The 23,120-nt window shown below is 32.0% G+C and overlaps 1 protein-coding gene across 1 annotated transcript in view; it reads left to right on the forward strand.

Annotated features, from left to right (window-relative positions):
• Positions 1-22,360, forward strand: part of LOC132752303 (inositol 1,4,5-trisphosphate receptor type 3-like) — a 68,272-nt gene extending 45,912 nt beyond the window's left edge. Inside the window, exons 22-40 of the mRNA XM_060742614.1 lie at positions 2,586-2,654; positions 3,091-3,223; positions 3,949-4,034; positions 4,933-5,064; positions 5,953-6,082; positions 6,721-6,814; positions 6,939-6,993; positions 7,645-7,754; positions 11,622-11,642; positions 14,068-14,155; positions 14,799-14,906; positions 15,618-15,754; positions 17,240-17,307; positions 17,765-17,820; positions 18,344-18,505; positions 19,189-19,427; positions 20,859-20,940; positions 21,457-21,644; positions 22,216-22,360. Of these exons, the coding sequence (XP_060598597.1) occupies positions 2,586-2,654; positions 3,091-3,223; positions 3,949-4,034; positions 4,933-5,064; positions 5,953-6,082; positions 6,721-6,814; positions 6,939-6,993; positions 7,645-7,754; positions 11,622-11,642; positions 14,068-14,155; positions 14,799-14,906; positions 15,618-15,754; positions 17,240-17,307; positions 17,765-17,820; positions 18,344-18,505; positions 19,189-19,427; positions 20,859-20,940; positions 21,457-21,644; positions 22,216-22,360 (2,103 nt within the window). The remainder of the gene's footprint in view (positions 1-2,585; positions 2,655-3,090; positions 3,224-3,948; positions 4,035-4,932; positions 5,065-5,952; positions 6,083-6,720; positions 6,815-6,938; positions 6,994-7,644; positions 7,755-11,621; positions 11,643-14,067; positions 14,156-14,798; positions 14,907-15,617; positions 15,755-17,239; positions 17,308-17,764; positions 17,821-18,343; positions 18,506-19,188; positions 19,428-20,858; positions 20,941-21,456; positions 21,645-22,215) is intronic.
• Positions 22,361-23,120: the final 760 nt, after the last annotated feature.

Raw genomic sequence — 23,120 nt, forward strand, 5'->3', positions numbered from 1 at the left:
CTGTTCCTTTCCACCAGGGCATATTCAGTTTTACCTGTGCATCTTTGCTGTCTGAATACATGGGAGGTTACTGTTTGAATACTTTCTGCAGTTAAATGCCCTTCATTTACCACCAGGGCATATTCAGTTTTACCTGCACATGTTTGTTACCTGATCTGATTCTTTATGTTACTGTCTGCTGTTCAGATTGCACTATTTTGAAGCTGAAGTTTGGTAGCATTCTAATGAGTGCAGTTCAAAATTAAAATTAGGACATGTCCATTTTACAATAAGTTCACATCATGGTGAATGTTAAAAACTGCAAGGTAAATGAAACAATTATATTGTTTTATCTATATTTATTCTTATGAACTTATCAGTTCTTTAAATAGACAGAAGAACAGTTAGTATAATTGCCTGCTATAGTGAAAGGCAAACAAGCTGGGGCATTTATATAGCGTAATACAGTAGTTCTGTGTTTTTTGACTTTACAGTGTTTGATGTTTTTATTTCATTGCTAGTGTTTTTTTTCTGTACATCATGAAACAATTTTCAGGACTTCTTCAAGTATTTCATGTATCATGGCAGTAGGTTTTCTTCTCATATTCATAATGCAAATATTATTATTAATACAATATTAAGAGTTTTTATGTTAAAGGCTTTTCAAAACAAGTATAATAATATAGTCCAAAATTATTGACTAAGTACAGTAAAGATTTTATATAAGCAATTCTAACAACATTTAATGTTATCCAAACTGATTTTTATTAAAAACTGTATAAGTTACGTCCCTATTTGAGCCGAGTCATGACAAAACCAACATAATGGGTTAGCCACCAGCATGGATCCAGACCAGCCTGCGCATCTGCGCAGTCTGATCAGGATCCATGCTGTTTGCTTACAAACCCTATAACAAGTAGAGAAACTGATAAAGAACAGCATGGATCCTGATCAGACTGCGCGGATACGCAGGCTGGTCTTGATCCATGCTTGTCGCAAACACACTATGTTGGTTTTGTCATGACGCGGCTCATTTGTTGATTGTTCATATACAATAATTATTTTATATTTAATAACTTACTATATGATCTTGCCAAAAAAGCTGCTGGTTATGCTATATCTGTCATTCTGACTAAGCTCTATGATTTTTTTTGATGCACATTGGTGGATCACAGATCACTTAGATAGATGCTTTGGTCACCAGTTAATATGTTTAAATTAATTGTGCATACATTATATAACAAATCTTGCTCATTAGAATCTTCTTTAGACAAATATATATGTCAAAGTCTGAAAAATTTAACATTGAAACCAAACAAAATGTTACATTGAACCTAAACGAAATGTTACATTGAACCTAAATGAAATGTTACATTGAATCTAAATAAAATGTTACATTGAACCTAAATAAAAAACAACAACATTGAAAACCCCCATCTCTTCTCACAAAAATAACATTGAACACAGACAAAATGCTACATTGAACTTAAACTCATTGTTAAATTTTGAACCTAAACAACTCAGTATTACATTGAACCTACTGAACAAAATTGAACCCAAATAAAAAATTCAAGTGTTGAGAACCTATAATAAAGTAACATTAAACCCAAACAAAATGTTACATTGAACCTAAACAAACTGTTAAATTAAACCCAATTAAAATGTTACATTGAACCCAAACAAAATGTTACATTGAACCTAAACAAAATGTTACATTGAACCCAAACAAAATGTTACATTGAATCCAAACAAAATGTTACATTGAAACTAAACAAAATGTTACATTGAATCCAAACAAAATGTTACATTGAACCTAAACAAAATGTTACATTGAACCGAAACAAAATGTTACATTGAACCCAAACAAAATGTTACATTGAACCTAAACAAAATGTTACATTGAACCCGAACAAAATGTTACATTGAACCTAAACAAAATGTTACATTGAACCTAAACAAAATGTTACATTGAACCCATGAACAAAATGTTGCATTGAACCTAGACAAAATGTTACATTGAACCCAAACAAAATGTTACATTGAACCCAAACAAAATGTTACATTGAACCCAAACAAAATGTTACATTGAATCCAAACAAAATGTTACATTGAACCTAAACAAAATGTTACATTGAACCTAAACAAAATGTTACATTGAACCTAAACAAAATGTTACATTGAACTTAAACAAAATGTTACATTGAACCTAAACAAAATGTTACATTGAACCTAAACAAAATGCTACATTGAACCCATGAACAAAATGTTGCATTGAACCTAAACAAAATGTTACATTGAACCCAAACAAAATGTTACATTGAACCCAAACAAAATGTTACATTGAACCCCAACAAAATGTTACAGAATCCAAACAAAATGTTACTTTGAAACTAAACAAATGTTCTTACATTAGGATAAAAGTCATTGGCAAATAGTTCTTATTTACTAACTTCATTTTCTTTTGTATGCAGAAGAACAGCATGAAATTTATGTTAATGACATTAATTTTGTATATAGGAAATTAAGATTTTGTAATTTCAGATAATTCAGTTTTAGGTCTATACATTTGACCTTTGACCTTGATATGATATAAATTGTTATTTCAGAGAGATAAAGATGATGATGAGTATTTGTTCCTGGAGCATCAACTAGAACTGTTTGGCTACCTTTGCCATGTAAGTTACCATGGTAACAGAAATTTTAAGTTTTAAAATTATGTTGTTTATTTTGTTTTTGTTTTGTTTTTGCTTTTTCTTTTTTTTTTCTATGCAACGAGAAATGATATTATAGTAAATATAACTTAAGTATAATACATTTATCTAATAATGATCATTACATGTATTTGCTACAATGGATCAGCATTCTTTGGGTTTTATTAGTTGAATCAGTGTTTGGCTAATCAATTTCAAAATACAATTTATTTTTGTAAAACACAAGGTTATTTTTAAATCAAAAATTTTTTCATAAACTTTATCTGAAAAAAAAGATTATTATAGAGGTTGACTTAATATAAAAAATATGATATGATATGTTATGTTATTTTATGTTATGATATGATATGATAACAAACGATACAATACAATATAATATAATATAAATATTTCGTACCAGGGTCAGAACAGTCACTCAATAGCAGTGATAACACAAGAGTTGAATTACCTGACATGGGAGGAGGCGTTTACCTGCCTCAGTGACGACAGATTACCTGATCAACTGAGAGCCATGTACTGTGATCTTATCATTAGTAAGTGTGTGTTTGCGTTTATTTATACTTGCCACCCAACTTGCCCATATGGGCAAGTCCTCCAGAAGAGTATTAGTCATTTTAATTTTTGGTGGATAGTGCAATTACATAAACAGAAAGATGTCCAAATTCCAGAGGCTTCTCCTGGTTCTTTAGCGTGCCAAGTGTTTAAGCACCCATACACGGGACCTCGATTTAAGTCTCATCGGAAAGATTGATTTTAGAAAAATTTTAGTTGGGCAGCCCGGGAATCGAACCCACAATGTTGAGATTACAAGTCTCGTGCTCTAACCGATTGAGCTATGCGGGCTGGCTCATTAGTAAGTTCAAATCTCATCTATATGTATGACAAAATCTTGTAATGATTGAAATGTGTATTCTTATAAGAAACATTATTTTTAAAAAAACATTCAAATTTGTAATTTTTATTGCCTGGTTTAGGATTATAAATAAATAGTGATATAATTATAACTTACATTAAATTTACATTTTTGGTACTGATTTTACAGTAAACTTAAACTATTTAGACATTCTAGTTATGTCTTTAAGAATTGACATAAGAGATTTTAGTTATGTCTTTAAGAATTGACATAAGATATTTTAGTTATGTCTTAAAAAATTGACATAAGATATTTTAGTTACTTTTTTGAGAATGGACATGAGATATTTCAGAATTAACATAAAATATTTCAGAATTAACATATTTAGATATTGCATATTTTCAGCAATGTTTGTGGACATAGCGGACAATCATTCTGTGGTAGATAGAGTCAAGCTGTCATATATCTATGATGATGTGGATAATGAGGAGGTGATATATATTAAATATCAAGAAAAAAGTGATTCCTCAGAAGCATTAAAAACAGCAAAATTTCATCAAATTTGCAGACTCATTTTGATTGAGTCTGTACATGAGGGATACTCCTTTCAGTTATGATAATAGATCTATGTCTGCAAGTATAGATCCAGGTTAAAGACGTTTTCGGGAGTTTTCAAATAGACATTTAGGCAAAGTTAAAATTCCTCAATAGAATTTCCTTAACTTTGGCATTCAAGCTTCATGAAAATATGAAGAAAAAGTATTGTTGCGCTTCATTGTAAATTATTTGCCCTTGAATTTAACAAGAAAATCCAATTCAAGGGCAGATAACTCGAAAATGATAATGGTGACCCCAATTTTTTTTTCGTTTAAAATGCTTCAAATCTGTTATCATATTCTAACAACATGCCAAGTTTAAAAAAAAATCTATAGAACAGTTTTAATTTTGTCCATATTTCTATATGAAAACTCCTGAAAACGTCTTTAACATGTGCAACCCTAACACTTCGAACAACTTCTTTACTACCAACTTCTTTTTCATTAAGTCATGTTGATATGAACAATTCATATTGTATAGTTCTTAATTAATCTGTTAATATAATTTGCAAAGTAACAACTCAAAATGATGATTGAAACAAATTGTTTACACAAAATCTTGGGGGTCACAATCCTCCATTTTTGAGTTGTCTGCCCCTGAAGGTGAGTTTATTTTGGCTCCCTGCTTTAATTTCATTAGATATCATTCATAAATAGTGGAAAAATTGAAAATCTTACATATGCTTCTAAATACTATGTAGAGGAAAAAGATCTAGATAAAGCGTTTAAATAATCTGAAACTTATTTAATAATTTATGCTAAATAAAATGTTGATTGTTTTTTTGCTCTATAGAATCGAACGGACAATACACAATCTTTGACTTACCAGTATTTTCCACAAATCAGTCATTGGATCTCAGATTTTCTGGGTAGGAATGGTGACATGACAGCATCCCTCATTGGTAATAACATGCTTGTCAGACAGGTATGCTTAGATTAAATTTTATAATTGTATCTATTACATACAACAGTAATTTTTTTTTTCTCCTTTCAAGAAATTTTAATTAGTCTAGGTTTTCATTATAACATACACATCTGATCAAATTATTTGTGAAAATAGTAACATCGTAATAGTCCATGCTGGAAATACCAATTATTGTTATATATAAGACAAATGGGAGATAGTTGCAATTATGTCATGGATGATTCAGAAACATCTGTTTATTAATTTTGCATACTTTTTATAAGCTATACTGTCACAGTGATTTTTCTCACTTAATTAGGAAGAGGCCTTACCTCTTGATTTTGGAAAAAAATACTGCTAAAATTACTCATTTGGGAAGTAGAAAAGCTGGTTTAAAACTGCAAGATTTTAAAGAAAATTTCAATTTGGAAGAGGCCTCTTTTCAGAGTCTGTTATATAAGTAGTAAAATCACTGTACTGTATAAGTGGTAAAGTTAGTGAGGTGGAAAAATTGTTGAATTTCGCAAATAAATGAAAATTGCTTACATTTTTTCTAGCTTCAATATCAACCAACATTTCATTAAATTCTACCCTTAAATGATTTGCTAATATTTCCTCACAAGAATTGTCTGGATTTTTAAATTTGCTAACTTTTCGACAGATGGAAATATCCAATAATAAAGTAATAAGGGAGAGAGTGAGCTTAAAGCAATTAATGACCAATTATCTTTTCACAGTAAAATGTGCATGACCCTTTTAATATTGTCATGATATATAATAGTTACCATATGGGTCTGGCTTGAAAGATGTTTCAGAAAGTAGTGCATTTTTTTACAAATAAGATAAATGGAAATAATTAAGAACCTTGAAAATTTTGCTTTTCAACAATACAAAATGTTATATTTTTAGGTATTGCGGTTGGTACATTACCTGGTATTGTTTGGGTTTTATGACAAGTCTGAGGATATCAAGAAATTACTGGAACCATTGATGAGTCTCCTAGATGGTAGAAATGACAAACCTTATCCAAAATGTGAAGGTATGGTAACTTCTGTAACTTTATTTCGATGTGAATCTTGGTTCTTACTATTCCCAAATAAACAGACTGAACAAGTAAGAGCATTATTACACAATAACCTCTGCCTTTGAGATTGTATTAATGTGACTCAGAACATCTCCTAAATTCTCCTAATAATTGCCAACATCTTTTTATATATTTATTACACTTTGGATAACCTAACAAAAGGATAAAGAGGCATTGATTCTTCAGTTTCTAGTGAAATACTTGTAATATGAAGGAAATGTGATAAGAGGAACCAAAGGTTCTCAGAGATAGAATGTTCCTGTCATAAGAAAACTGTCTATAGTAACAATCCTTCGAACCATACAATATCCTTATCACTGACCATCCAGTGTCTCAAAACTTCTATTTAATCTGTATGTAAACCAACATAGTGGATTTGCGACCAGCATGGATCCAGACCAGCCTGTGCCTCAGCGCAGTCTGATCAGGATCCATGCTGTTCGCTATCAGTTTCTCTACTTGTAATAGGGTTTGTAAGCGAACAGCATGGATCCTGATCATACTGCGCGGATGCGCAGGCTGGTCTGGATCCATGCTGGTCGCAAACGCATTACGTTGGTTTTGTCATGAAGTGGCTTAATTATCATTTTCAGGGAAAGAGGCTCAGGAGATACTTGCAGTGTTCCGCCAGTCTGAGAGATTCAAACCCAGTCCAGAAACAAAGGCCATCGTGGAGGCCAAAGTGCAGTAAGTTTGTTTTAAATATGATATTTATCATTTGAAAATTGTAAAAGCAAGCTATTAAATACTTTAAATTATATTCATATAAGTTGTCATTTATTGTGACATTTTTTGTTTGATTTTATTTCAGAGCACTAGAAGTGTTGGATTTGTTTTTCAACTTCATTTTCAACATCAGGCTGGAGGTAAGACACATTTTAATGTGTTTATCCTTTTTTACAAAGAAAAATAACACTTTTTCATTTTTCTTTCATAAAGATTATCTCTTATTAGATTTATAATCCGTCTTGGATACAGGAGGTTACTGTATGATATCCAAGGCTGTATCAAGCAACAGTGAAGGAAAACAGGTGTCCCTGGACACAATGTTGTTAAATGTCTCTCACACCTATATGACTTATATGACTATCATAATTTAGTACTTAAAACCAAGGACATTAGTCTACTAGATAAGTCTTAATGTTTATAAAAAGGTGCTTTGTTATTTTATCCCTTAATAGGGCTGATTAGTTTATAATTACAGAATATATTTGAGTTCTATTATGTAAGAAACTTTAGGTTTATAATCTGTTCCTTGAACCAACCAGTACTAAGCAATGAGTGTAAAGTTTCTTGCTCAATGAAACAATGCCTTGCCTCTGACCCATGCAGCCAACAGTCCTTAGATAACTAGTGCAATGCATTAACCACTTGTCCATTGAAAAGGTCATTATCATAATTTATGTTGAATTAAAAAAAATACTGTTGTAATCCTCTATGGATGTTACATTGTTGATTTTTGGTCAATTTTTAAGTTAATAATAAAACATCAAATTAACAGAAATCCTTATTTTCAGAAATTCATCAACCTTTTCAAAACAACCAATCAGATTGCCAACCAACCTGGAGGTGTGGCAGAATTAGCTCCCCTTATGTATGACAGTTTTGAGTTGGAAACAAATGCAGGGTATGTATACCACATTGAAAAAAAAATCTGTAACAATTCATACATGTATAAGATAAATTGTAATTGTGTAACCTGATGGTTTGTTATTTTGTAAGTCAGTTACATTTTGTATTTTAGTTAAATGGTTTAGATTTGTTTATAAATGTTAGAATATTGTCCAGATATTGATTAGTACATTGTCTGCTTATAGATTAGTTGTGCATTTAGAAACTATGATTTTTATATTGGAAAAAAAGGTATGGCAATCATATATTAGATTGTCAGTGTAGGTCATTTTAATGAAAAGAAAAGACTTATTGCTTTATAAAGAAGAGTTTAAAGGTCAAGCAGTTTTGTAAAACTACTCAAAAATTAGATAGGAACAACTTTGATATTATGTGGAAATCACATTTGAAAAAGATTTGTGTGTTTGTTGTGTAATAAATGCACATGTTTAAATAAAAATCCACAAGGTCAAAGCCTTATTATCGCACAATACCCAAGCACAGATTGGTACTGTGAATTGCAATTTATTGGCATTGTTTCTGTAAAAACTGAACTTTAAAAAGTGGTACTGGTACTGTAGTATAATTTGTTATTAAATATTTTTGACATGTTTGTTATATGGCCAAATATAAATGGTTGTTTGTTATATAACCCTGACCTAGTGGCTCAGGTTATATTTCAAAACAACCATTTATATAGGGCCATATAACCTGTCAAAAATCTTTATAACTAATACACAATGTACATGTAATAATATAAATGAGCCGCGTCACGACAAAACCAACATAGTGCGTTTGCGACCAGCATGGATCCAGACCAGCCTGAGCATCCTCGCAGTCTGATCAGGATCCATGCTGTTCGCTATCAGTTTCTCTACTTGTTATAGAGTAAGCGAACAGCATGGTGGTCGCAAACCCATTATGTTGGTTTTGTCATGGCGCGGCTCAAATCTACAATACATTTTGTTCATATATTCAAACATCTATGTATGCAGGGCAAAAGTACTTAAAGAAAGTATGCAACCGTAAGTGAATGTAAATCTGATGCAGATAGACATTATTTAATTATCCTCCCCCCTTTGAATTCTTTATAAATATTACATTTTTTATACTCTCTGTGTAATAATTATAATATGAGCTGGGTCATGAAAAAACCAACATAACGGGTTTGCGACCAGCATCCGCGCACTCTGATCAGGATCCATGCTGTTCGCTTACATACTCTATTACAAGTAGAGAAACTGATAGCGAACAGCATGGATCCTGATCAGACTGCGCGGATGCGCAGGCTAAGGTCTGGATCCATGCTGGTCGCAAACGCACTATGTTGGTTTTTGCATGACGCGGCTCAATTTTACACAAACTGCTGTCTATTTTGTATTAATTCTGTTGTCAAAATTTTGTCACTTCTATACATGAACAAGTTTTTTATGCAAATAATATCACTACCCTTGGTTTGTGTGTCCCAGTATATATTTCTTGTGATCTTAATTGTTTGTATAATAAAACAAAAAAAAAGATATTTAGCATAAAATGGTAGACTGTAGGCATGTAAAATTTGAACAGTCTGGTATGGTCAGTTACAGAATGAATAATACTATATCATGTAACTTTTAACTTTACAAAGAAACACTTATGTCGTAATTCTTTTCACTTTGTATCATCTCATTTAATAAATTTTTTTTAATGTTTGAATAAGTCTCCCTTTAAAAAAAGTAGTACACACCACACCATTGCTAGTTGATCCACCCACTTAGCTCAATAGTGAGAGTATCAAATAATTAATCCATGGGTGGCTTGTTCAATCTTCAGAAATTGTTCCATGACAATTGATCTTAGACATTGCTTGTAATTGTCTTTTGAGCATACATGTGAACTTTTTTTGATGATCAAGTGGGAGATCTACATCAAAAAGAGGGAGATTTTAGAATTTGCAAAAGACAAAGAAGGAAGTTCTGACTTCAAAAATAGGGAGATTTCTTTAATTTGTGAAAATACCGCTTATTTTTAAAAAAAAATCTTTGAAAATATTGCTGCAGAAAGTGGGAGTCTCCTGCTATCACATGTATGTTTGAGCAATTATTTATATGCTTGAATGACAAAATTTCTATTCAAAAGTTGAAAACAGGCCCCTGAAAAAAAAGTAGTCTTATTAGCTATCATAATTTGCAATGGTTCAATGATGAAGGTGCCATCTTGTGCACAAAGGTGGAGATCTTTCTCCACTAGTAAACCTGGAAGTTGCCAAATTTAATGATTTTAATGATTATAGTGTTAGTCATTTGAAAACAAGCAAAAATTTATCAAAATACATTATGCACACCATTGAAATACCATGCTACTTTATTTGTAGAGATGACATAGATTTCAGAGATAAAAAGAAATGGCAATACCGAAAAATCACAGTGGACACTAAAAATCTAGAGTACATTTTTAATGTTTTACAGTTTTAGTTATATTTATCTAATAATATTGATACACTGTTAAAACCCTACTCTAACCTAACATTCTCTACTCTGAACCTTGCAAGACACTGTTTTAGATTGTAATGATTCTAGCATGGTATTATGACATTAAAATTTGAGACGCACCATGACAAATCAACAACTGCGTTTGCGACCAGCATGGATCCAGACCAGCCTGTGCATCCGCACAGTCTGATCAGGATCCATGCTGTTCACTTACAAACCCTATAACAAGTAGAGAAACTGATAGCGAACAGCATGGATCCTGATCAGACTGCGCAGATGTGCAGGCTGGTCTGGATCCATGCTGGTCGCAAATGCACTTTGTTGGTTTTGTCATGACACAGCTCAAATGGTTAGAAATAAAACCTGTAATTTTCTTTTCAGCTTGACAATGATTATGATGATGATATTCAATAAATAATTACACCATTATATGAATTTTAAAATAATAAAAAAAATATTCATCATTTTAAAAGCAACTTATTAATATTTTTTCATGATAAACTATGCAATTGCTCAGGTAGCCCACTCTGCATGAAAAAAAATAAAAATATCTTAATTCCAGGTTAGGTATTAGAATTCCAGGTTAAGAATAAGAATTTGAGGTTAAGTATAAGAATTCCAGGTTAAGAAATTCAGGCTTAAGTATAAGAATTTCAGGCTTAAGTTTATGAATTCCAGGTTAAGAATAAGAATTTCAGGTAAAGAATAACATTTCAAGGTTAAGTATAAGAATTCAAGGTTAAGTATAAGAATTCCAGATTAAGTATAAGAATTTCAGGTTAAGAATAAGAATTTCAGGTTAAGAATAAGATTTCAAGGTTAAGTATAAGAATTCAAGGTTAAGTATAAGAATTCCAGATTAAGTATAAGAATTTCAGGTTAAGAATAAGAATTCCAGGTTAAGTATAAGAATTCCAGATTTAGTATAAGAATTCAAGATTAAGTATACAAATTCCAGGTTAAGAATAAGAATTCCAGGTTAAGTATAAGAATTCCAGGTTAAGAATAAGAATTCCAGGTTAAGAATAAGATTGCAAGGTTAAGTATAAGAATTTCAGATTAAGTATAAGAATTTCAGGTTAAAAATAAGAATTCCAGGTTAAGTATTTTAGGTTAAGAATAAGAATTCCAGGTTAAGTATAAGAAATCCAGGTTAAGAATTCCAGTTTTAGCATAAGAATTCAAAGTTCAGTATAAGAAGTCAAGTAAAGTCAAGTGAAGAACTTCAAAAGTTCAGTGTTTAGTCTTAAGTTTTGACACAGCTGAAGCTAGTGCTACCTATTTTTTTTCATTAACAATATCAGAATTTTTAGGTTGATTTTTAGGTTGATGATATCAATGTCAGATTTTACTGCAACAAGTACACAGTTAATTATCAAACAATTAATTTGTCTATAATTTAAATATTTAAGTGAATCAGCCATAGACTGGAGGTAAGGGTTGAAATGGTCACCTTTTTATATAAATCTTCATTGTATATATATTTTCTTTTTCATTACAAATTTCATTTTCACTTTTTTTTTTATTTCTTTCTCATTTAATTTTTGTGAATACACATTATGGGTTGATTTTTTAGTTAATTACAGAGAACACAGCGTCAAGTGTTATTTATTTTTACAATTCATGTTGCTTTAAGTTGTATGGTTGTTTTTTATATAAATATATATATATATATATATTATATATTTATTCCTTTATTACAAAATTGAAGAATTGTGTATAACTATTTGACAAAAAGTTAGAAATATTTTTTTTTTACATTAAGAAATAAAATTAAAACATTTTCTCATAAAAGTAAAGAATAAAACTTTGCCATAAAGGTAATAAGAAGATCTTTTTTTTTTTAAACTTTGAACCATAACACTTCTTTCAGGTGTAAAATGAATTTACAACAATATATAATCTGAGTTTTATCTGAGTTTATTTTACCTTTTAAAAAGATAATTAAGTAAAAATTTATCCGGCAAAATGAAGCATTTTCATCTATTTCAAAATCAGACCTCAATTCTGGTTAAATACCATACCTGGAAAAAGTATTTTTCTCAGAACAGTTAACTAATTGTGAATAGGTTTTTACTTAAGGTTGAACTACTTTGTCAAACCCCATTACTGTTTGTTACATTAAAAAGAATGCTTTAGTCCAAAAGAAAAATGTTCAGTGATATGACAAAACCAACATAATGGGTTTGCGACCAACATGGATCCAGACCAGCCTGCACATCCATGCTGTTCGCTTACAAACCCTATTACAAGTAAAGAATCTGATAGCAAACAGCATGGATCCTGATCAGACTGCGCAGATGCAGAGGCTGGTCTGGATCCATGCTGGTCGCAAACGCACTCAGTTGGTTTTGTCATGACACGGTTAATGTCCAGTGATATAAACGTCTAAACTATCTGAGCTGAGATTGTGACTTTGAGATATGAACATAGTGAAAGTGGTGCCAGATCTTTGATGTGATGTTAAAACAACATGTATGGATATAGCTCTACTAGAATACATGCCACATATTCCCCTGTTTGTAAAAATTGTGACATTTTTAACAAACATTTTATTTTCAGGCAATTTCTGTGAATGCATGATTGTGCTGTTTTATATAATTTTAGACTAAGTTTTATTAAATTTCCTGCATGATGACTTAGATACATATATAGATGAGTTTAATTGCATGCTTAGAATATTAACTTACTTTAAATCAAATCTTATCTTTCTTTACTTTATTTTGGGGAGCATAAAATGTGAACAAACATTTCCTAAAATTACATGATGAGTATTCTTGACCTAAAATGCTGTTTTAAATATAATTGAGCCGTGTCATGACAAAACCAACATAGTGCGTTTGCGCCCAGCATGGATCCAGACCAGCCTGCGCATCCGTGCAGTCTGATCAGGATCCATGCTGTTCGCTTACAACCCCTATTACAAGTAGAGAAACAGATAGCGAACAGCATGGATCCTGATCAGACTGTGCGGATGCGCAGGCTGGTCTGGATCCATGCTAGTCGCAAACCCATTATGTTGGTTTTGTCATGACGCAGCTCATATACTTAATATACTAGTATTGGTTATATATGCACCTTGAAATATGGTATATCTCTCACCATTTTTGAGAATTCTTCTTAAGATGAAATTGTATATTTTGACCCTGGATTATTGTTGTAAAAAGGTCTTTTAAGGCCTATTGTTGTTGTAAAAATGCCTTTTTTTTAAACATTTAATTTTTTAACAAGAATCCTACATCAACATCTCAGTGGTTTACATATACAAGAAATGTTTCCATTGATTGTTGAATTACTGTTTATAAATTTATATCATGTGCCATTTTTGTATAGAAACTTTCCTAGTCGACAGACCATCTTTGTCAACTTATGCAGACAACATTTCCCTAGAAATTTTGACTTGTTATATAGGAGTCAAAAGCCAAGTTTAATTACATTTATGTTAATTTCAGAGGTGTCAGACCTTATAAGTACTGAACTATTCTTAGTATTAACAGAAAATTACTGACTTTTCAAGTCTTTCTTTAATTTATTTTAACAGCATCATTCTGAAATGTTATTATTCGTCATGTATGATTCTTAAATTATAATCTATAATTCTATACATGTTTTATCTAACTAGTTGCAAGACTTTTTTATGCATTTTGAAAGTACAAACATAATCCAAATGATAATCTTCTGTTTTACTTATTTGTACAATTCATTGATCCCATGCAAAACGTTTTTTTCTTATGTCCCAAAAGATCTGAATATAAATAGTGACTGTCATCAACAAAAATAAAAACAGGATATGAATATTTGTCTTGTTCTTTAACTCATATTGGAGATTAAATCAGATATTTTCTTTGTGTTTGACAGGGTAGCTAGAGCTGGTATGAGGAAACTAACGGAGATATTTGAGATTACTTCATTCATGAAGGGATATGAGATTACAGAGATACTTCTTGTGAGTACTGTACATTAAATATACTTAGTGTTAGATAAGGTTTTATATCACAAACTCGTGCTGATTTTGCAACTCCGTAAAAATGGTATATCTTGCACGGCGATGCATATATTTTGACAAGATGTCATTTGCGTAACTGTTTGTTAAATAAGGTTTTTACAGATACCCATGCAGATTTTGTGACTCAGTAAAAATGGTATTGCACAGCCATACATATAATTTGATGTGATGTCATAAGCGTTATACAAACATAGTGTAAAGACGCTAAATGTTGGCGTTACACTATAGATGACTATAGATGCATGAAATGGGTCTGCTTCTAATGCTGGTAAATTAAGATTTTTAATTCAGAATCATTATCCCCCACTCTCTCAGGGATTAAAATGATAGGAATTTGGTAGAGTCAACTGCAAATTTGGAATCTGTATTTTGGTTAGCAAGGATTGCACTAGGGGCAGGATTGGCATTTTATCATATATTTCCTCATATTTTAACATTTATCTAAATGTACTAAAATTGATAAAAAATTAAGTGCGGGCAATCAAATTAAGATTTTAGTTTTTACTCTGTTGAAATAGAGTGCCATTGTGTTTTTAGCTGTATTAGTTTAAGAAAAATAATCAGAAGTTTTTTTCTTTTTCAGGATTTGTCCCACTATGAGTATGATGATATGGTACGCAAGTCTATGCACCTACTTAACAGATATTTCTCTGCTCACAACAATCTCTATCAAAGAGCAGTGCAGGCACAGGTAAACTTTTTCATTTTACACTATCGATCTTTTACTTGTTGAATAATATTTTTACTGCCAATTGTAATATGAAAAGTTTGAGCTCTGTCTTATAACTGGTGTGTCTTAGGCACGCATATTGTTTAAGTTACCTCAATATAACAGCAAATAATTTTCACATTTACAAAATGACTATTAATTGCATATACTTCAAATGTACTACAATTATTCAATGTCAAGGGCACTTTAAAAAATACAAAATAAAAATGTCATGGAAAAACCCTTGTTATTTTATCCATTATAATCTAGCTTAACTAGGTAAAGGTCAAACTTGAGTACAGAAAGGCACAGGAGCTCACAGGAGCTCAATTACTATTTAACAGCTATTTAAAGGAAAGGAAAGTCATGAAACTTTTCCAGTAGATAATATATATGAGCCGCATCACAACAAAACCAACGTAATGCGTTTGCGATCAGCATGGATCCAGACCAGCCTGCGCGTCCATGCAGTCTGATCAGGATCCATGCTGTTCGCTATCAGTTTCTTTACTTGTTATAGGGTCTGTAAGCGAACAGCATGGATCCTGATCAGACTGCGCAGATGTGCAGGCTGGTCTGGATCCATGCTGGTCGCAAACCCATTATGTTGGTTTTGTCGTGACGCGGCTCATATCAAGTTACAGTTAAAAGCCACTGTTGCAAATGTCAACTGTATACATAATTTTATTGCAGGTATTGATCACAGATGGTTCAGTGAATGTATACAAGGAGTTGGAGGAGAAGTTGCCAGTATTGAGGAGATTATCAGCAAACAAACTGGGAGACAGTGAGGCAAACCAGTTGGCAAATATTCTAGAAACATTCATACAGTAAGAAAACACCTTCTTATGTTTGTTTTAAATAGGCGTTCAAAAATATCAACATTTTCATTTTTTGGATAATGTAAAATGGCCACAGTTTGACAAACTATATTATTAGATATATTCTTATATAGACTTCGACAATATAAGGAATGTAATATGTTTGATTTGCCAGAATATTAAAAGAAAACTTTGTGCCATAATTGTTTTACTCCAACTCCAATTGCAATTCACAGAGATTATGTTGTTTATCAATGCTTTTAAGTATGTTAACAAAATAATTCTTAACTATAAATCATTGATGTGTTTTGGTAGTTGCACAAATTTTAATTTATATATTGGTACATGACTGTTTTTTTATAACTATTACATACAACCAAAAATGCCTGAAAAAATTTGTCACCTTAATGAAGTACAAGTTACAGTAACTCCTAGTATGAAAGAACAGAGTTAACAGAATGTATATGTCGCTATAAAGTGAATGAAGAAAGTAATTTACACATTGCAAACAGAACTTGCAATCCACGTAAATTACCAAAAAGAGGTCAAAATATACATTAATACCTCTTACTGCGTTAGTAACGCAGTACAACTGCGTTAGTAACGCAGTAGAATGATAGTGATGAGACTGCAAAATCAGTCATTAATCGCACATAACATGTAAATAACTAATTATATATTGAATCCTTTTAGTTTTCTTAAGATCTTAAATACATTTTTCTAAAGATTGAATTTCTTGAAATATTTTGGCTCAACTGGACTGGCATGCAGCATTTACAAATTAAGTAAATGTTATATTGACTGACGGTATTTCTATATTATTATTTAAGAAATAATATATCCCAAACTGTGATTTTATTGCTCAATAACATCACTGTTTGGAGTTCGGATGCGAGGAATTATATCACCAGGGCGTAGCCCGAGTGATATAATGATGCGCATCCGAACGACAAACAGTGATGTTATCAAGCAATAAAATCACCGATTTGGATATATTATTTCGATTCTAACACGACATCAACAAATAAATGCTGCCGTACCTGATATTTAGGTAAATTGCGCCTTTTTTGTTTCCGTACTTATTGTCAGCGCGTCACATTTTTAGTGGTTACGTCACGTGTATAATGATTACGTCACAGGTCTAAATATAGAACGTCAAACAGTGATTTTATAGCAAAATAACACACACTTTCGGTTCTTCTATGTTCAATAGGGAAAAATGCGAGTCGTGTTAGAATGTAGTTTTTGTCACTTGTTTGACTGATGGTAATATTATTATTGTAGTTTTTGTCACTTGTTTGACGGATGGTAATATTATTATTGTAGTTTTTGTCACTTGTTTGACGGATGGTAATATTATTATTGTAGTTTTTGTCACTTGTTTGACTGATGGTAATATTATTATTGTAGTTTTTGTCACTTGTTTGACTGATGGTAATATTATTATTGTAGTTTTTGTCACTTGTTTGACGGATGGTAATATTATCATTGTAGTTTTTGTCACTTGGATGGTGAAGAGGAGGAGCCACATTCCATGAACCAGAGCATTCTTTACAATAATGGTACGTTCTCTTTTCAAAGCAATTCACATTATTTGACAGTTTACCATTGTAAGACAGCTCACATATAAGATAATTCACTTGTATTAGATCACTTGCACCTTACAACTGTAGGTACAAATCCGTTCAAGGAATTTGGATTCTTTCATGTGAGGAAGCTATCCAGCTAGCTTCAGAACGTTAAATGGTTCTACTCAGGTGCCCGTTTGTGTCTGAAATAATGAACGGAAGGGCATCTGAGGTGTTCCTCCACCAGTAAAAAGTTTAAAAGTCACCATATGACTTAATTAGTTTTTGTGTGAATTAAAACCCATCAAACAAAACACACTTATAAGACAATATTGAATTTGATATTAAGATCAACACTGTCTTAATGTATTAGTTTTACCTACATTCATTCATAGTAGCTATTTACAGCATGTATAAAGTGATACTTTAGGAATCATGATTTTTATTTCAGGAATCATTGAGGATGCATTTTCTATCCTGTCTCAAGAGATTGATGTCAAATTGCTGGTAAGATTTGATTCTTTTACGCCACTCGTGCGAATACTGTTTTTATAGATCATTCAATGAAATAAAATTTCATCTTCACATAAACACACAAATATCCTCTATATATTAATTGATTGGTTTGATGGTATTACTGTTCAATAAATGATTTTTTACTATGAATATCAAAATCAGTCTGAAATAATTTAGTCTTTAATTGTGGTAGGGTGGATATATATTTTGCATTCATCCCCTTTTTAAATGCATGTTTATGAAAATAGTTTCAACATGTACCGGGTATATTAACTTATTCTAAATCATCGTCTACTTAGATTTTAAACATCAGCTGTAAACCTTTAAGAATGCACTCTGTGTCAATACAGTTTTGAAGGACATTAAAAAATATTGAATGCAGACTGCTTTTCATTTGTTTCTCCACTAATTGTGTTGGTTTTTTATTCTTTTATTATCATTTTTGAACTTAAAACATTCAAAATTTTATTTCAAACGATCTGCTATTATGATAAAAAAATTTTTTTTTTATTAGGACCAGTACACTGGGTTACGTCAGGTGTTTGAGAAGACATTTATTCTGTTGAAACGTCTAGCCAGAGAAAATCAAGTTGTACAAGAACGCTTGTTTGACCGTCTTGACCTACTTCTAGGCAAAGAAGGTGCGGCACCAGAGCTGGCGGAGGCACTTACAGAGGTAACTGATTTCTCAATAAGAATAATTTGAACTTTTGGAATTTCATTCGTACATGTGTACTTTGGTTCAAGTCTCATTATAGTCTATAGGAGTCAGTCGGTTTGTTGGTCGGTCTAGTGGTCTGTTGCATTTTCCTTGTCAGGAGCATAACTTAGAGACTAATGGTTGGAATTCAATACAAGTTCATACAATGATCAAGCACATTGAGAGGAAGTGCAGTGCATAAGAACCATAGCTCCATCTTGACTAATTACAGAGTTATTGCCCTTTGTTACTTTTCCTTGTCCGGAGCATAACTAGAAAAGTACTGGTTGGAATTCAATACAACTTAATACAATGGTTAAAGACAATAAGAGGAAGTGCAATGCACAATAACTCAATTGTCAACCACAGTGAAAGGAAATGCAACATACAAGAACCACAACTATCTTTAATTGCCAACAACCATAACTCTAGTTCAATTCTTGTACAAGGTATACTGTTACTAGTAACTTCCTCATTTCTGAAGCAGTCTTGGGGGGATATTAATCACATTTAGTGATAGTTCTAGTTTTATTTGTTATGATTATTGCTCAATAAGTAATAATTATCATACAAAATTAATTGCTAAGTATCTAATTTATTTTAATCAGAAAAAGGAAGGTGCATAAATTCATTATTAAAAGTGTCATTTTTTATCATAGGTGTTTACTGGAAATTCTAAGACATGTATGAAAATAGCCCAACATCAAGTACAGAAGATTATGGCCCTTGTGGCAGAAAACAAGTCTCAAGTTCCACAGTTCTTAGACCTCCTCAATGCCGTTGTCAAAGTGGAAGAGTTAGATCTGCCGTTGAAACGTAACCAAGGTTTTGTCATGACATACTTCATGCAGTTTAGGTCAGAGGTTGCAGCTGTTATTGACCAGGATGAAAAAGCAAGGTTTGTACAGAACCATTTAGCGTTGTTTAACATTATATAAAAGTCTAGCTAGAAAACTGGTATTGTCTGATATATGAGTCCAGAGCAACAGATAAGCTTTAAAAGTGAATTGGGTATTACTCCATCATTTCCTTTGGAATTGGGTATTGGCTCCATTTATTTGGGTATTCCAAAAATTGATACCCTATGATTTCAAGATCAATTGGGTATTCAATTATGAAGATATGAATTTTATGGTTTCAATATCAATAAAATTTAAACTGTTTTAAAAAAAAAAAGGATTAACAATTTACTAGAACTTTTCACAATTGTTTTATTTTTTATATAAAATGCTCATGTTATATTTCATAATACTTTATCGTTTTCTGACTGATTTTTGATTATTTACGACTGTTTTGTTCCAAATCATTTTCCCTTTTGTACGACACCATATTGCTTTCAAAGCGTCTATTGATACAGCTTGGACCTACTTATTGACGGTCTCCGCAAAATCAACGGTCTCTGCCGATCTGTAAAGACCGTCGACCTGAGTAGACAAATCGACGGTCTCATGCTTTATTGATATGGCTTAGTCGGTCTTTAGAGACCGGGGACCGTCAAGACCGGAGACGGTTGAATAGTTAGCATTGATTCGGGAATATTCGGATAGCATGCATATCGATATAATTTGTCCAAAACTACGAGCGTACGACAGATTAATTTTGCGGTGATGAAAATGACAATACGCACGGGTTTTAAAGACAATTGCGTATTTTACTTTTTTTAATGGGTTTTGATACGCATTCTTAAAAAATCAATTGCGTATTTTATAAATTTAATAGTGTAAATACGCAAATACGCACCTTATCTGTTGCTCTGTGAGTCGCTTTTTAAGATGGTCACATGTGGCATCTGGGTTTTGAATCCAGCAAGCAAAATAGATTAATTTGACACAAAAGTTTGTGGTCTTCTCCCCGGTCAAATTCAAACCCACTATTTTTGGTTAGAAAGGCAGCCACTTTCAGCACTAACATACAATTAATTTATTACAGTAATATTTCTTATAACCTATGAGGACAAGAAAGATTTGCCAGATTTTTCTAAACAAAAATTTGCGGCATTTTAATCAATCAATTGTTGACACTGAAAAACATTATTTGTTACCAGTATAGAGCCAGCCAAGCCTGTTAAGCCATGCAATCAGACCAAACCCTATAATATTTGGTGCTTAATTTAAGGACTTTGTTATTAAAACCCCTAAAATGAACAATTAATAGATTCAAATTTAAATAAGGGTATGTCCCTTATACATTTTTATCATTGACAGGCTTAATTTTGTTCTTATTACACAAGTTGTTACAAAAGGCTTTTTTGGTTACATTGTTTTCATCCATTTATTTCTTTGTACCTAATGAACATTTTAAAGACAAAGGCCACCTGTTTGTTTTTCAGGGAGAGTATTCTGACATCATCAAACTCCACAGATCTTAACTTCCTGATCTCAATGGTGGATCTACTAGCTACATGTGCTGAGGTAAGTCTGGAAATTGCTCTGTTTCTTTGTGAAATGAATGAAAAATAGATTTTATCCCCCCCCTCTCTTCCTCTTGCCCACTACTTTGTAAGTTTGTCCTGTTGTCATCTTGTTTGTCTGAAGACTGACAAAGCAGTGTCACTTGGAGGCATATGTGGCCATTTCTACTTTTTTTTCGACCGCCTCCGTGGTCGAGGGGTTAGAGTCGATGACTTCTAATCCAGTTACCTCTCTGGCGTGGGTTCGATCCCCGGGAGATGCTTTGGTAGTTTAGCGCGGAGGAAGGTAGTAACTCACCAGGAACAATGGTTAGGAAACTACCTGCCTATATGACTGAAATACTGTTGGGAAAAGGTGTAAAATGAAACAAACAAACAAATTATCTTTGAATGTTTTCGGAACACAAGACTTTAAAAAAAAAGAAGAAGAAAAAACTCAAGTTGGCTGGTGACATTCTATCCAATGGAGTATGTAAAGAAATATCACTCAATAATTGCTTCTCTTTTCTATTCATAGGGAGAAAACAGGTTTATTGAGTCAATCTGTCAGACAATATTCAAGATTCCGGAGTTATTGAAAGTTCTTAACAATCCGAATATCAATGACAACCTGAAGAGGCCATTCTTGAGGTTCTTCCTGTGGGTTTATCTGAACACAGCTAGTGGCATGATTGAAAGTGGGGCCGGGGACATCCCTCATGATACGTAAGTTAATACAAGTTAGGTTTTTAGTCAAAATATCTGAAATATTTTGTAAAGAGATGATTGAGGCAAGTACTAATGTATATATTACAGTCTAATTGTTATAATGCAAAAAAGACATTACTTTGTAATAGGAAATTTCAAGATACTAAACCAGGACTTGGCTATCTTTTATGAAAATGTTTGCTTAATGATGTCATAAATTAGAATAGGAATGTATTTGATTCTGACATTTAGAAAACAAAACATTTGAGTTGCGTCAGGACAAAACCAACGTAATGCGTTTGCGACCAGCATGGATCCGCGCAGTCTGATCAGGATCCATGCTGTTCGCTATCAATTTTGCTACTTGTAATAGGGTTGGTAAGCGAACAGCATGGATCCTGATCAGACTGCGCGGATGCGCAGGCTGGTCTGGATCTATGCTGGTCGCAAATGCATTATGTTGGTTTTGTCATGACGCAGCTTATTTCTTGTGTCAATTTTTTTAAAACTTTACTTGAAGAACAGTTCTTTAAAATACTTGCAACAGAATCGTTCAGTAGTGAATGCATGATAATATTATTGTTTCTAGAGCTATGTGGGGTTATATCACAAGTCTGAGTGGGACACTGGTAACAGTGACTGAGTATTGCAGAAACAACCCAGAAATTGTCAAACAGTTACTAAAGAAACCTCCAGGAAGAAGGTACTTCAATCTAGACTTTTTATTTTCATAATTTTGTTGTTTATTTATACTTTCAATTTTTATAATTTGGTATTTCTTTTATGAAACAGGAAAATTATGAAAAATCAATGTGTTTTAACCGGAGCAAATGTGCTCAAATTGAATTATAAAAATAACCTGTAGTTAAAGATCCTGTAACACAATTTTTTTATTGTTTTACATGTATATCATAGATATGATGATCAAATAAAGATTTATCAATTGTGTAAGTTCCAAAAAGCATTATTTTTCAATTCAAAATTTTTTTCTTACACAATTCTTGTGAATAGTTTTAAATGCAGTATTTTTCATTTACTCATTGGCATATGATATCATTCTATCAATTGGTTTTATTGTCAGGGTTGCTTAAAACTGTTGAAAAATTTGTTTCACCTTCAAACAAGAATTCTTTTTGTCTTAAGTTTGAGATCTACCTATTCCACATTAAAAACAAGACAAATAACTTGTTATCTCAGTGCTGTAAAGGGTTTACTCCTATTAAATCATATAAGGAGTTAACCTGTTACTGCACCAAGTGACAAACTGTTCAATATCAGATTATTAAATTCAGCCAATTCTTAAGTTTAAACATATTGTTTTTTCAGCTGGCATTCTGTTGCATCCATTTATAGATATTATAATTTTGATTATTTACAAACTGCACTTTTTTTAAATTCAATATTATCAATGCTTTTAGGTTTAATAGTTTGTAGCCATCATGTCGTTTTTTGTTTTTTTTTCATCAATTTATTTTGTTACAACACCAATGGCGG

The sequence above is a fragment of the Ruditapes philippinarum genome, unplaced genomic scaffold, assembly GCF_026571515.1.
Source record: "Ruditapes philippinarum isolate M1 unplaced genomic scaffold, ASM2657151v2 ctg1688_1_1_1_1, whole genome shotgun sequence".
Classification (NCBI taxonomy): Eukaryota; Metazoa; Mollusca; class Bivalvia; order Venerida; family Veneridae; genus Ruditapes; species Ruditapes philippinarum.